The 16,536-nt window shown below is 41.3% G+C and overlaps 2 protein-coding genes across 5 annotated transcripts in view; one reads left to right on the plus strand and one right to left on the minus strand.

Moving 5' to 3' along the window:
* Window positions 1-16,536, plus strand: part of LOC309630039 (uncharacterized protein) — a 455,061-nt gene that overhangs the window by 200,856 nt on the left and 237,669 nt on the right. The window lies entirely within an intron of this gene.
* The window catches only part of LSAMP (limbic system associated membrane protein), a 651,408-nt gene that overhangs the window by 39,956 nt on the left and 594,916 nt on the right, over window positions 1-16,536 (minus strand). For all 3 annotated transcript variants that reach the window (XM_082394752.1, XM_082394751.1, XM_082394750.1), the window contains exons 4-5: window positions 9,820-9,954; window positions 259-379 (exon numbers count right to left, since the gene is read on the minus strand). In XM_082394752.1, coding sequence (XP_082250878.1) covers window positions 259-379; window positions 9,820-9,954 — 256 coding nt within the window. The remainder of the gene's footprint in view (window positions 1-258; window positions 380-9,819; window positions 9,955-16,536) is intronic.

The raw sequence follows: 16,536 nt of genomic DNA on the forward strand, positions 1-16,536 counted from the left end.
GAGAAAGACACGCAGGTAGACACTACCCCCCCGAACCACCTGCTGCACCCTATGCACGTAACCTGAGTGCTTTGGGGTTCAGTTTAAGAGCTACAGCCCCAGAGCACTTGGTATAAAATCTTGGAAAATAAAGAGTCCCATTGGATAGGCCTACATAATTACAGCCGGGCTTGGCTTTGTAATTAGGGCTTCTGGTTTCCCTTGTTGAGCAGGGGAGACCTGGCGGAGCAGTGGAGGTGCAGCGGGTTTGGCACATACCTGGTGTCATCCCGGTACCACTCAAAGTCAGGTGCAGGCACTGCTGAGGCCTCACATTTGAGAGAAGCTTTTCGCCCGGTGGTGGCTTCGTTGCTCTTGGATTCCGTGATAGTGGGAGGATCTGTAGGAAGGACAGACACACAGTTTACATGAACTTTGGACGGTGCTCCAGAATTTCCACACAAGAAGTAATTAGAAAGGACAATTTGATTGCAGAGAGGCAGGACAGGAATGGTCTTAAAGCTCCATTTACATGAATTATGTGATCCGCTGAATGGGACGGATCACCAGAAAGCTAAATAGAAATAAGAGATGAATGAAACCGTAGACTTGGTTTGCTTAAACGGGACACTTAACGGGGCTTTATGGAAATGAAATCTAGGATATCTTTTTCCCTCTTCCAATAGACCATCTGTTATTCCAATCATAGGTTATAATGCTTGCATAGCTTTATTGCTTTTCATAAATTGAGTGGTAATACTAAAGGACTTGGGATTTTAAGTGTATAATTTGAGCATTTTTCTTTTTCACCATCATCGTTATCATTATTATTATTGTTACCTTTGGAGATGGCAGTAAGAAATCTGATGAAAATAATAGAGCACTAAAGTCCTCTCAGCCCAGGCTTAGCCTGATATTGTTGCAGGAATCCAGGAAAACAAACAAACTAATGTCAGATGATTGCTATACTTTTTTCCCTCCTCTGTGTTCCCTTACTGCTATGACCCAGGTCAATTTTGCTTTTATGTGTGAGGGTGCAGTTTGAAGTCTATCGTGGTGCATAAACACCTTCCTGGGGTACCAGTCTTCTGGTCTCTCTGGCAGTTGTGCACTTGATTTTTTTCTGCTTAGGACTGAGTCTATAAAACTGTAATGGGCTTGAAATGAGCTCAGAAATACATTCTAATTTGCCATGATTCTTTCAAACAATCCCATGGAAAGCAGAACAAGTGTTTACGGGTCCACAGGACTGAGCGACGATGGTAAACTTGAGCTCTTGGCTTGAGGATGCTGTGTTTGTGCAGGTTATGGACCCTCAAGGAGAGAAAGACTTCTGTCCAAAGGTGATTTGCCAGAAAACAGCAACTTGGCTGTGTGTACATGGACAAAATAGACCCAAACCATCTGTTTATACTTTATAAAGGAAAAAGCTTATTTAGGTAAATTAGTGAAGTGAACTCTAATATACAAAATTCATTGACATCTCTGCTCTTCAGCACCTGGTTCAGCTCACTTATTTTTGGGTTTTTGTCTTCATATTCAAAAGCTATTTTCCAAGTTTTCTACCTGTAGAAGACCTGGATCCTCTTAGTTAAAAAGGATGTACAAAAGCATCCTCAGGTTAGTCTGCAATTTTCTCCCCCATTTCATTTTCACATCAGCTTGGACACCTTTAAATCATTGTCACAGAGAAGAGGAGTCAGAGCACATTTGGATAGCACCGCCAGCCCGTGTGTAAACATGTGCCAGAGTGGGCGGTTGTTTTGCTTTAGACTTAGCTGCTCATTTTTGTTTAGACAGAAAAAGGCAACAAGATGAGTGGAAAGAACCCTCGACTGGAAACTAGGAGCACTGGAATTTAGTTTCTGTTTGGTTGTGTGGACTTGCCATCACACACTTTATCTTTCTGAGCCTTGGTTTTATTATCTATAAAATGAAGGAACCACACACTAACAATCTATATAGCATCCCTTCCAACTTAAAAAATACCAATTCTAGGGGACTTCCCTGGCAGTCCAGTGGTTAAGACTCCGTGCTTCCACTGCAGGGAGCACGGGTTCATTCCCTGGTCAGGGAAGTAAGATCCCGCATGCCTCACTGTGTGGCCACCCCCCGCAAAAAAACCCCACACCAAACCAATTCTAGTCAAAATGGCCCATTCTTCACAAATAGGCAGTTGGTAGCATTAGGACCCAAGTGTATTTTTATACCCATAACTCTTTTAGCCCTTAACCCTTAAATTGCTAAATTCAAAATTGTAACTCATTTATCTAATACATGGGTTGGGAGTCAGGATTAGAAGTCAGAAACAGCACACCATAGGTCTGATTTTGACTATTAACCAGAATTGTGGCCTGGACAAGTGTCTGCACCAGTTTGAGCTTTTGCTTTCTCATCCTTTAAAAGAAGAAGTTAGCTTAAAATGATCACCAAGTTTCCATTTAAAATTCTTTCATTCTATGATCGGTTATATAGATCGTTAGAGCACATTAGTTCAATGGTTAATGCAATGATTAGTGGTAGTGGTGTGCATGGGAGAGATATTTGTATAGCGATGGGGTATGGAGTAGAGGTTAGGAACTTGGATTTAAAGTTTGATAGACCTGAGCTCAAATCCAGTCTATGTCCTTCACTATCCTTCATCATTAGAGAGCTCAGTACTTTGTCTAGAGTCACACTGTCTCAATTTCCTCATCTATAAAATGCTGGAACCAGAGTCAGGGAGGTCCATTTGGAGACTGCTGAAGGAACCCAGAGATAGCGTGCACTAGGTCTTTGATAAAGGGGCTGGAAGGGAATGAACAGATTTGAGATTGAGAGATATGAGCCTCAGAATCGACAAGATTAGATGTGAACAGTGAGGGAAAGGAGGAGGAGTGTCAAGGGCAACGCCCATGTTTCCAGTGTGGGCATCTAAGTGATGCCATCCACTGAATAAATGTTAGTGTCCCATCTTCACCTCTTCACTGTATTAGGCTCGGCTCTTAAACTGCCAGTGACTCTACAGTCTGTGGCATGTTGGCCAGAGAGATGATCTTGCTTGTGATTCAATTGGTTTGTTCAATTCGTAAAATGAGTTTTAAACAGTGTTTGTGAGTTTCTGGAGCCACATGCTTAAGACTGACAAATCCTTAATGATAACTATCATTCTGCTAAATCAGGTCCAATCTTGGCCAGACTCCACATTTTCCATCACCTCCACCTCTGGGGCTCGTAGTTGGGGCACCTCAACATAATAATCCATGGTGGAGGTCTTCTAGCCCTTCCACCATGGGACCAGGAATGCAAGTCCCAGCTGTACAGTTTTATGGGCAAGTTCTTCCTCACTCTAGATGTTTCCTTCTATGTGGTGGGAGCTTATTTATTAAACCTCCTTGCTCTGGAACCCAGGGGGTGATTTTTCTAACTGAAAAATTAGGGAAGAGCCAACTCGATTTGTTTGCTTCATCTCTCCCCTTTCTTTCTCCTGGGACAAAACTTCTGGCGGGGAGCAGAGGTTCTCCTCTGCTTCTCCACACTGATGTCTTACATTGGTTCTTTCCTTCCTGCTCTCATGTGGGCAGGCCTGCCCCAGTCCAGGGCTGCCATGATTGGGAAGGTAGGTTGGCTACACTAAGCTGCTGCCTCTAACCATCTTGATTTCTAACAATGGGGGCAACTGGGCCTCACGTTTGTCTCCTTTACTTACTTCTCATTTTGTTCAGAACCTGAATAGCTAAGTAGTACTATTTATTAGCACCTCAGAGATGACAGCATGGGAAGGATGACAGTGAACTAGGGTTGAACACTTTTAAATGCATTGACCTTGAGGCAGGATGACACTGGTCAATTACAAAGGCCAAACACTTGCTCCTCTCCTTGAAAATCTGGGAAGTTTCACGTACCAAGGTATTAGTCACAGATAATGATAAATGTATGAAGAGTTCGTTATTTCCAGTATTCTCAAATGACACAGTGGTGCAGGTCTGTTCCACAGCTTATTGGAATGAACATTTCAAAATTCATTTGTAATGAATCCTGCATAGGTGAGGCTAAGAAAAGTTATTACAAATCGCATTGTGGCATGCCTAGTAGAGTTAAAATAATAGATGTCCTTGCTCAAAATATGGTTATAATTAAAATGTGGCTTAATAAAAATGCTGCACAGAGGTCCATTGTTATTCTTTACGTGACTTTGCAATAGCTTACAATTGTCAGAGGACCCTTCTATTTCTTATTACTTTAAAATTCTGGGTTCTGAAAATATTAAGGGCTTTCTTCTTATATCACCAATAATAAGACTCTTTTAATTAGAATGAATAGGATAACAATGACAGTGGCCTAGCAAACAGAATATCATTCATTTAATCTTCCTAATGTTTGGAATAATAGTATAAAGGAAAAAATTCTTTTTTTTAAAAAATTATTTTATTATTATTATTTTTTTTAATAGTAATCTTTTATTTATTTATTTATTTTTATATATATTTTTTTGGCTGTGTTGGGTCTTCGTTTCTGTGCGAGGGCTCTCTCCAGTTGCGGCGAGTGGGGGCCACTCCTCATTGCGATGCGCGGGCCTCTCACTATTGCGGCCTCTCTTGTTGCAGAGCACAGGCTCCAGACGCACAGGCTCAGTAGTTGTGGCTCACGGGCCTAGTGGCTCCGTGGCACGTGGGATCTTCCCAGACCAGGGCTCAAACCCATGTCCCCCACATCAGCAGGCAGACTCTCAACCACTGCACCACCAGGGAAGCCCAGGAAAAAATTCTTAATAGAAGATTCAATATATAGACATTTACCATGTGTCAGCACTCTACTAGGCTTTATATATTCTTTTCATCCAAACGGTAGCCCTAGGAAGCAAGGATTATTAACCCCATATTATGAATGAGAAGACAGATTTGCAGAGGGTTAGTAAATTGTGCAAATTCACACAGCCAACATTTGATGGAGTCTATATTGGAACCCATGTTCTGAAGCCCATGCTCTGAATCTCCCTGTGTTTCCATTTGAGTGAGTTCCTTTAGAGAGAAATTAATTCCTAATAAGGAAAAACAACATTTAGGGGAGTATGCTGGTAGCTTAAAAGGCAAATGTTACGTATTTCTGCTATTAAAAGGTACCCAAAATGGCACAACATGCACTGGCATAGTGGATATGAATCCACATTAGAAATCAGGAGATGTGGGCTCAATTTCTGCCTGTGCAACTTAGGTTGTCACCTCTTGAAGGCGACATGTTAACTTCTTGGAGTCCCTCACCTTTGAATGTAGGTGATAAGGCCTGCTTACCTGTCTCACAGGTTTGATGTAGAGATCAAATGAAATCTCATATATCAGAGCACATTTAACACCTGAAGTGATTGCATTTATTATTTTTATTACTATTACTCACACGGTATCTTGGAAGGAAAGAGGGCTTTGGAATTATACCTGGGCAGAGTTTCAACTCTACCACTCACAGGTTCTTTGATTTTGTGGCAGAGAACGCTTACATTCTCTGAGCTTTGTTTTTGTCCTCTGCACGGAGATGATTTGATTATCTCCTGGGTTAGTGTGTGATGGTGGACCGACGGGCTGGAGGCAGAGAACACAGGCAATAAGAAAGGCATTGTATCCAGAGAATTTAAAAATAATAATAAAACTAACTAAAAGTTGTCTTTTTAAAAAAAATCACCATGTACCAGCAATACTAAACCAAACATACCAAACAATGTCAGTGATAAAGTAAATACTCCTCCTACTGGGGCAGGCCGGGCCCCATACGCCTCTTTCCTTGGTTGGCCACTGTTGGTGTGATGATTACGGTGAATCATATAAAATTTCTAATAGAGTCTTGGTACTCTGGAGATACTCAGAAAATGATGGTTCTTGTACACATTGCAAAGTTATAGTAACAAATTGCAGTACTCTGGATTCTTACTGAATAGTTCCTCTGATGATCCCATAATAGATTCATAAACATTAGCACGTGTCTTTATTGATATCATCAATAAAGATGTAAGAGTAAACTAAAGGTTGGCATGGAGAATGGAGAGGTGTAGTCATGAATAGTTAGAGAATGTAGCCAGTTTGGTTCCATACTGAGCCGTTATTTTCCTCAAGGTGATTTTAGGTGATTTTGGAATCAAAGTATTGAAGAGTCCAGTTAAAATACAGTTATATTATCTGGAGACGACGGATGTTTCCAGTCCCAACTGTGGAATCTATGGTAGGTAACCTCTGCTTCCTCTAAATAAATGGCTATCAAATGTAAGGGCAAGCTTTAGAAATGCCAGAGTCCCATGTCCCCCAGCATATATGTTGGGTTGGTTAGCTCTGGACACCAGGGTGGAGGCAGAGCTGAGTTGAAAGGGAGATGAGAAGAGGAAAAAAAAGTAATAAAGCGTGATAATGTGAACCTAGTTGGAGAGAGAGCTGTGGGAACGCTGAAGGCAGGAATATTAGCTGGTCAGTGGGGTTTGGGGGCAGGCTTGAGAGCTGGGGGCAGCTTTTGAGAAGAATTTCTCCAGGAATAGGAAAAGCGTCCAGTATAAGAAGAGTCCAAATAAAATTAAGTCCTCACTAACTGAACACTTACTATGCACTAGACATTATCCTTGGGATACTGGGCACTAGAATGAGACAAATCCAGAAGTAGCTACTTTTAATGCACTGTGAGAACTGAAACTGAGGGATTACACCTAGAACCTGTAAATGAAAGGACACTTGTCCCTAGGGCTGGAATCTGGAAGAAATTAGCAACTATCCTGTAAGATACAAGAAAACAGAAGTCCTGCCTATTGTACAAAATTTGACTAAGCTTATTTAGTTGAAGAGATTTTGGGTCAATAATTTAGCTTCTGTAGGCTCCGGGACATCCTACCACTTAGAAAATAGATTTTTCACGTCAAATGGCTATGCACAGTGCTGTAGACCAACTGTGGAGAAGGATTACCCAAGAGAAATAAAAAGGAGAGACTGTAGAATCCAGCTTATGAGCTAAACAGGAAGAACTGTTCTGTCTCTCTTGTTTACTGCTCTAGCTTCTCAATGCCCTGGGACAAATATCTGTTGGCAAATGAGTAAATGAATCAATGAGATGTTAGCAGGAGAAAATTACCAGCACTGGGATTTTTTTTTTTTTTTTTAGTGGTATTGTGGATCTGTTCCATTATGATAATCTATTCAGCCATTAATTATCTTAGCCATCCTGATCCCCTGACCTAATTCCAAACCTTGTGTCTTGAAAAGGAAGAGGAATCAGCTTAAATAATGGGGCATTTTCATAGTAGGCAGGTTTATGTGAAGTGACAAACTGGAAATTTCTCAGTTTGCATGAGCTTTGCTAGCCAGACCTGGTTCTATAATCTAATCTTGGAGACTTCATCTACTTAATACAACTACATTTAAGTAGGGTGAATTGTTTGAATAGGACAACAGGTGCAATGGCTAGTTGTTTTAATATAATAGAAACAAAGCTTATGAAGTGTTGATAAAAAGGTGATTCCAAAGGACATTGATTTAGAACATGCTTCCTGATTTGTGGCATATATCAATTTGCAAAGTTTGGAGAAATGTTACAAGAGCAGAGTTTATCTGTTAGTTTTTCACCTATTCATTCAGTAAACATTTACTGAGCAATTTTTACAAGGTCAGATATGTGCTAGATGCTGCTGGTTAGGACAGACTGGCTGACTAAGCTCATTATAGTTTTCTATGTAATTTGTTATGACATGTCGTTTTAGAATCTTGAGTCTCTGTACGTATTCTTCTGTGGTTCACTCATCGCTAGGAAAAGCTCACATTTTTATAAAAGGCTTTTCTTGAAAATTATCAGTATTTTCTTCTGTTCTAAGTTACACTTTGGGGACAGTCAAGAAGGAGCAATGTCAGAATAATTGTGCTAATAATAATAGGACCCAGGCGGCTGGCTTTGATCTTGGGAACCATCTGCAACACAGATCGCTTTGATGTTTCACACAATGGAAGCATGAATATTTTCTATGTACTCCATGATTGGACTTTCAAAAATCTAATGAAGATTAAGGTCGATTAAGAGAAAATAAAATCTTAACTCCGAAAGTCAGAGAAGAGGCGGTACATGATGGCATGGCTGTGTATATATAAAAAAAGCTAACTAACCTCATTATAAACTTATATAAACACCGAGAGAAATTGCCTTTCATGTGAAAAAAAGGTCCTAAAGCATTTTATAACACTGGGATCATTAACGTGTCTTTGAAACACACCCAGAACTGGAAAAGAATAGTAATACCGGCATTTCAAAACTCTATTACTTAAAAAATCGCACTTCAGGATAAAAGTACTTCGGATCTCATCAAATGCATCCCCTTGTTCTTGGAAATGAGAGCCATAAATGCTACAGCAGAATCCTATCTGTTAGATTCTTCTAGGTCGGGTGTGAAGGGGATTTCGCTTTCTGTTTCAGAAGGCTGCCAGGCTGGAGCAAGGCCACAGGAAATAGTGCAGTCCAGCATTGACCGGGTCACTTAAGGCAAGTTTCCTCAGCTCTTTGTGCCTCAGTTTCCAAATTTTTAAAGTCAGACTAAAGATGATCTCATGAGTTTACTGTGAGGATTAAATGACAAATGTAAATCCCTTAATCAGTGCTGCACATAGTAGGTACTAAGAATTGAAAACTTCTCTTTCTCTTTCTCCTGAGGGCATGGGCTTTAGCATCAAACAGGCTGGAGTCTGCATCCCTTTTCTTACTCTTGCTTTCTGTGTCACTTTGGAAAGGCAATTATACCTCCTAGGGCTCTAGTGTTTCAAACTTTAAAGTGGAGTCAATTATATCTACCTTGCTAGGGACTTTATACAGTATCTCTGGCACACAGTGTAACTGCATGGAAGGCTTAAGATAACGGAAAGTAACTTACCACCATCCAAAGCATATTTTCAAATATGGGTTAAGATGTATGTGCATGTGTGTCTGTGCGCCTTTGTGCATGTGTGTATGTATGTTACATGTGCATGCGTGTGTATATGTATATGTGTGGAGTGTGTATTTGTGTGTGTATTTGTGTTAAACACACAGGAAGGAAGAACTGTCAGGACATCCTTTTATCCCTGTCACTAGCCACAATTATGTGATGTGGAACTTGAATTTGAATGATGCGGACAGTCACTCCTCACTGAACAGGGTAAATGAATTCTCTTTATTCCTTTGCTGGGTGACACACATCATATGGATCCACCCCCGCCCCCCATCCTTTTGAACTACATCTAAGGATCCTTTCATCTGAGAAGTTCAAAGTTTGCCCACTTAACTATGTATCTTAGTGAAATCTTCCTTTCTAATGCCCATACTTTGGGACAAATAGATAACCAATATTAACTTACCAGGTATCCCTCGTAGCCACCGGGGACACGTGGTATCTGACCACAGTGGCTTAAATTTGTTCCCAAGGCCAATTAGTTCAATAGCAGAGGATAAAATATGGTCTTGAATTATTCTCTTCTGACAAACAATACATTAAGGTGGAAATTCCAGTTAAAGCAGTTATGAATTGTTGTTTTTTCCAAAGTGATATGACCTTGGTCTCCACAAAGACTAGAAGAGTGATTGCCTAAAGTGCTAGTGGTGTCTGATCATGTTTTCTTAATTCTGTAGTCTGAGTAAAAGACACAGTGTATTGTTAAATGCATTATGGGTTATATTTAGAGTTGGTACAGTTGATTTATCAAATTCAAAGGCCAAGTCCTGCCCTTGGATGTGTCCAGTGTACAAATGTGCATCCCTGACTAGAGAAGCATCTGCTTGAAATGCAATGTTCTTTTGATATAGGCTCTTTAGAGCTCGCTGGAGGTGGAGGTGGGCCCTGGGCACATGGCACCTGCTGGCCCCTGCCATACTCACAGTTCACAGTGACCTTGACTTGTTTGACATCCGCCGAGGAGACCTCATTGGCAGCTTTGCACTCATATTTGCCTGACTGCTCCCTGGTGATGCCGAGGATCTCCAGATATTCTTCTTCTCCTTCAAATTCTCTTCCTGTAAAACAGAGGTTTGCATGATTTTTTTTTAAGTTTAAAATATGCAGGAGATCACCTCTTTTTTTCTTTTTAGAAGCAATAAATCCACATGGCTTTTCACTAATTTGACAATGTTCTTTGTCTGAGGTCAGGTTCTATAGAAGCAGACTCCAAGACAAAAAGTCATTTGAAAATGATTAAGGAAGGAAATGTTCTCAGGAAAAACTGGCAGGGGAGTGGGAAAATGGGATCTGGCAGAGAAAGGAGGCAAGCTGGGGTGCAACACCACGTCTCATCCCACAGATGGCAACTCAGCTCAATCCCTCAGGAAGCTCTGGGCACAGCACAGGTCCCACTTCGAAGTTGTGCTGACCAAGAATCAAGAAGCTGGAGTGTTGGGCTTCCCTGGTGGCGCAGTGGTTGAGAATCTGCCTGCCGATACAGGGGACACGGGTTCGAGCCCTGGTCTGGGAAGATCCCACGTGCCGCGGAGCAACTAGGCCCGTGAGCCACAACTACTGAGCCTGCGCGTCTGGAGCCTGTGCTCCGCAACAAGAGAGGCCGCAATAGTGAGAGGCCCGTGCACCGCGATGAAGAGTGGCCCCCACTTGCCGCAGCTAGAGAAAGCCCTCTCACAGGAACGAAGACCTAACACAGCCATAAATAAATAAATAAATAAATAAATAAAATTAAAAAAAAGAAAGAAGCTGGAGTGTTTACACATCACGCTCATCAGTCACTGGCTAAAGGTTTAGAGCAAAGTGGGAGTCTCGGCGAGGGGCATGCAAGTTGTAAAGGGCTCAGAAGGGCAGCCATTGAAGTGCTGAATCATCGATTAGACCATGCTTCAAAGCACTCTTTCAACCAAAGTTGTTATTAGGACACGTGGCTTCCCTTCGAGAAACTGTCACGCTTCTCCCCCAGATTATGTGGAATTCTGTTCACGAAGGTCATGTTCGAAACCCTGTCTTATAGTTATGGTTTCCTTGTTCAGTGTCAAACTACATCATCAATGAGACTTTCAGGCCTTGGACCGGATCCAAGAGATTGTGTTGCTGATGGCGCATTTTGTCACGTGGGAGTGGAGGGCTAGGGAGCTAAATATGATTGGCTTAACCACTTGGGATTAGGGGTCTGGAGGCCCTTTTTAGAAAGTTGCACAAAAATGTCTCCATTTTCATAAAGAAATGTCAAGATAGGCAGGCTTGTTTAATTCCCCTGATTAAAAGACTTTATTTCTGGAGAGAGAGACAGAGAGAGAGAGGGAGGAAATGGAGGCATGGAGGTGGAGAGTTGGGGGGAGAAAAAGGGGAAAGAGAAAGTGAAGAGGAACGGGGACTGAACAGGGAAGAGCTTGGCCAGAAAGGCCTATAGACATCAGCTAAATTCAACTTCCCTCACCCTCAAGTTACAAACCCCACTGCTGTTGGGTTAGGACAGAGCAGCTGGAAGGGTGCTAAACACAGTCCTGCCACCATGAAGAAAACTTGCTCCTGGTCCTCCTACACTAAATGGTACCAATTAATAGCTCTGTTCGCATGCCACAAGCTGTTTTCCTTTTCTGGAAATTGCCTGATGGCCAAATCAACATAACAGCCAGCCAGCACAGAGACAAGTTCACTGCCTAAATACGTCAGCTCAGCCTGTTAACTAGGCTCCCAACAAAACCTAGGGCCTCTTCGATAACATTCTGTGACGCAACTGTCAGGAATACTCCAAGCTTCAAGTCTTCGGTTAATTGTCACTAACACTAGTTTGAGGAAACTCTGAAATCCCAACAATAAAAAGGCATAGTTATAATTATTTGGTTTGGAGTCCTGCACATTATCTAGCACATGCTTCTACTGAAAACTTTTAAGAATTAGTCTGTAAGTGTATAGCTGCATATTATTTATAATAGGCCATCTTATTTCCTGCCTGTGTTTTCACCTTTTTTCTTCTCCACACTTATGTGAGTAGTCAGACCTAACTACTCATGCCACAGAAGTAGAATGTGGTAGGAAAGAAAACAGAAATCTTAGAAAGGGTAATAGCCCACTTCACTGGGTTAGCTGGGAAGAATTTGGACTTGGAGGAGTAAAAAAGGTCTTTCCAGCATACTTGCAACTATGAACTGACAGTCATGCCAACTAAGTGATGCTAAGAATCTTCTAGTTAAATATAAATACCCTGAAGACAAATGGCAACATTGACAACTGCAGGCCAAAACAGGATAAAGCTTGTTAAAAATCTGGAGTGCAAAGATGGGATTTACAGTAAGACAGCATTATTGATTTTGAGAATAATGGTGGATTATGATGAAAAAAGAGTAAAAGATGAGTTCAGAATGGTTTAGGATTTCTGCCCTGCCCTGCTCCTGCATCCATCAACTTTATTCCTAGGTAGGTACAGCGTTGTTAGTAGAAGAAAGGGAGAAGGAGGTTAGTCTTCTTAAAGATGGCTAATAACACTGAATTCTTTTCACTTCCCATGAAATACCTAGAAATGCTGGGTAATGGACCCCTACCTTGCATTTTGAATTTCTGAAAGGTATAAACCAGTTCCAGGCACGGGAATGATGATTTTTAGCAACGACCAAGGCCCTACCCATTTGGGAAGCTGGCACCTGTGAGAGTAGACATTAAGATGAACTAGAGAAAATCAAGTAATATTTATTGGGTTTGGGACCTCGGATTCTTACATGAATACCAATGTAGGTATTCATCGTCTCATTTTTTCCCGATAAGCAGATAATAAAACAAATCTTCGTGGGATGAATTTTCAATCTCATGTCTCTAGGAAGAATTTCCCCCAATACTACATGGGGATGAAGGGGGAGTTTTCCATTAAATGCACCACCCATAAGGCAGAAAGTTCATTTTTGTTTCTCCCATGCTAGCTCTCCTGCACTCTGATGGCCACCTCTATCTCCAGCATACAATGTGCACAGTTGGTTCACTAAAGCAGAGGAGTTTCAAGATGCAAAACAAATATAGGTAAAAGAAACTAGACGGTCTTCCCTCATCCAACAATCTTGACAAAAATTTAAAATATTAAACAATACCTCTGGGCCCTTGTCATTCTTCCTTTATCTCTTGGACCCTTCATTTGAAACTCTTATCCTGGCACAAGAAGTGCCAAGAAGCTAGTCTATTTTTCTTGCACCCACAGGAAACTTTACTCACAACACATTATCTCTCCTGGTTCACTTGAGCATTTCTCATTAATCCACAGTGATTTGAGAGGAAAGGGACACTTTTGTGTTGCTAGAAAGTCAAAGAACCAGACTATAAATTCCTTGGGGGCTGTGTCTTGCAATATCCCCGTGCACAGCACAGGGTTTGGCACAGATTCATTACTCAACAAATGTTTGTTGAGTTAGCTGAACTGAATTAAGAAACACAAGCAAAACCTAGAGTCAGATTCAACACATCATCTAGCTTAAGAGAACCAAGTATCCAAAGGTACTTTCTGTACCTTCTGTTCTTTCTGTAATAGAAGCTGGCGTATAAATCCACTCCCTTTTAATGATCCTAACAAAATACCCTTTTACTGGGGAAGGATGGGTGTGCTGAGTACTCTGCTGTGGAAATGCTGGGCGGGGCATCTCTGGCCATGTCCTGAGAATGTATCTGCTATGCAGATTTATTATTTCAGGAAAAGGTGTACAGACACCAGCAGAGCCCCAGGTGGAAATGCGCACAATGCCATTCCTTTCATCTGATCAACTGCAGTTTCTTGTTTCAAGGCATGGAATACACCACGTTAATCTTGAGTCGCAGAATTTTAAAATGCATTCAGGTCCTCTTGCTCCTCTCCCTTGGCCCCCATGTATCTGTCCACATCAGGGCACCTGTTCTCCATTCTTTCAGTTCCCTCTGACTAGCTGTTCTCAACCCAGGGGTCCTGTCACCATCTCCCTATACTCTCTCAAGAGAAGACTCTTAGGCCAGAATCTGACATTCAACCTGTTGGTAAATTCTCTGGTGGCATAAAGCCGTATGGCTAACGTGGGCCCTTCTCTTGTTCCTATCTGTTATTTTCTGCCCTTGTTTAAATGTTCACCTGAAATGCAGATTTCAATATTTTGGTATTTTAAACATCTCAACCTGTTTCCACAAGCTTGCTCACGTCGCCGAGTGTTATATTTATTCTGGGATCTAGTGTTTAGTTTAAATCTCCCTTTGCTTACTGTGCTTTTGTGTCTCCTGGCAATATTCAGCTACCAGGCTAAATAATTTCTCATCCTCTTCAGTGTATGCACGTTTCAAACTCTTCACCTAATTAACATATCGCCTCTTAGCCACTGTTTACTCAAGTTCTACATATTAGTTCTTTTAATATTTCTTCATAAGTCAGAAAGAAGGGCCTCGAGCTAGTGGCAAGAGGAAAGTGTGCTCTTCTGTGTTCCCTGATGTAGAGGCAAATCAGCCAGGAATAACGCCAATTAAAGTATACCAGGTGCCACCTCCTGAGTACAGTGACTTCAGAGGACCGTGCTTTGGTGAAACCTGTAGACTTCACATCCAAGATGTTGATTTATTTAGATTTCCAAGGTTAACTAGGCATCTGGAAGCAAGCAGCCATTTGAAATGAAATACCTTTCCTTCGTGTCTCTCTCTCTCTTTCTCCCATTCTCGCCTTCTTCCTCTCTCTCTCCCCATGGCCACCCCCTCCCCCCAACTACACGCATACATACAAACAGCTATTTATTTACATATAACCATTCACTCTAACTTTTAGGAAACAGCATGTCAATTCACTAACACCCAAATATTTGCTCACTAAACACAGCAGGCTTATTCTTGAAAATTCTCCAGGGTATGACATCCAATACCCTATTTAGAATTAAAAAAAAATAAAAGACTGCTACCCTAATAATCATTATGATATCTGTCTTTCTTTTCCTTTATCTGAGATACAGGAAATGAAATTTAGAAAACTTGTTAAATTTGAGTGTTTTATGACTTTAAAGTAGAATTCCAAGGGTTCTTATATATTAGCAAATGGATGAAGCATTTTTTTCTCCACTATTCTGAGAAGAGTCTTATAACGTCTTTGTAGATCATCCTTTTACAGAAGGGAACATGGGTTTTAAACAGGGTTGACATTCCCTTTACTCACCTAAATTTGAATATTTTATAAGTGACTGTAAACACATTGGCTATAAATACAAACACATATACAGATGAATGAAAAGCAAAGAAGTGGCGCTTGTCTTGTAGGGTATATATGTATGTATGTGTGTGTTTGTGTGAGCCTGTGGTCGGAAAGGCGGGTGAAGAGGGTGAGAAAAAGCCAGCTATGAACTTCTACCTCTAAAAATAAAAGAAAAAAGGATCGCAAATCAATGATGCCATTTGAAGTTTCCTATGCTAACTTCAAATACCGTAACAAGTTTCTGTTCTTACAGTACATTTCATGTTTTCGTTCTTTTTTTTTTTTTTTATCCTAAGGACATACTCACCTGTTCCTGTTTTTGCTTTCCCTACTTTTTTTGCACATCACGTTCTGTACAGACATGCTAAAAAAAGGAAGAGAGAAAGAAACACAAGAAATCTAGAAAAAGTACTTGTGATGTGGTTCTGTTTATATTTCCAGCCATGTCTCTCTCTAGATCCTTTGAAGTTTTTGTTTCTCGGTGTCACATCCCACCTGAGAGACCCTTTAGTGTTTGACAACTGTTCTGTCCAAAAGTGGAAACCCCTTCTCATCCCCACCTCTCATCACCCATCAAGGGAGGGGTGAAGAGTGGTAAATAATCCATGATTGAAAGAAGGAAGGGGTAGGCAGTGGACACAGTTGTCAGAGCAGCAATCACAGGAGAATAAGGAGACACAGGGGAGAGCAATGTATTGAAGAGAATGAGGGGGAGAAAACTGAGAGAAGTGACACCATGAGGATGATTATAAGGAAGAGTTAGAAGAATAGACATGAAAGAATAGAGAATTCTCTAGAGACAGAGGCATTTGACTACTAAGATATTTAAGCCCACATGGAAGAGAGGGGGTTGGTTACTCTGCTGTAGAAATGTTCCCTATTTGAATAGTAAGACACAACAGGGTGTGGATTATGCACATTGGCCCCATGCCTTCTGTAGCCCCAAAGGGTGTAGTTAGTACCCAGAAATCAGAGGCAAGCACAATGCCAGGAAAGATTCACAACTGGCTTTGGCTCTATGAATGAACATGGGCCAAATGAAGAACGTCCTGGCATCCAGAGAGATCCAATTCATTACGGTTGGTGTTTTTGCTTTCACATACGAAAAGTCAGCTAGCTGACATAGTTTGAGCTCGGCATCCAACCGGAAGCTGCCATCCACACATCCTTTTCAGTCCTGGGCCATGGCATTTTGTTATTGTACTCATACTTAACCATTACCCCCTACTTGGTGTCAGTTTTCAGAAACTGTTCTGCCCTTGTAGATGCTAGGTTTGGAATCAAGATCCCCTATGTTTAGTTCTCTGAAGGGGAACTCTATTGATGACAGCTAACCTTCCGTTGTAGGGACCACATCTGGTTTTGCTCATCATTGTACCCCTAGTGCACAGCACGATTCTGGATGCTGGAGTGCTCAAGAAATTTTGCAGAGGGAGGGCGGAAGGAGCTACCACTTAATAAA

This window comes from Balaenoptera borealis (genome assembly GCF_965194805.1).
Source record: "Balaenoptera borealis genome assembly, chromosome: 5".
In the NCBI taxonomy this organism is placed as follows: Eukaryota; Metazoa; Chordata; class Mammalia; order Artiodactyla; family Balaenopteridae; genus Balaenoptera; species Balaenoptera borealis.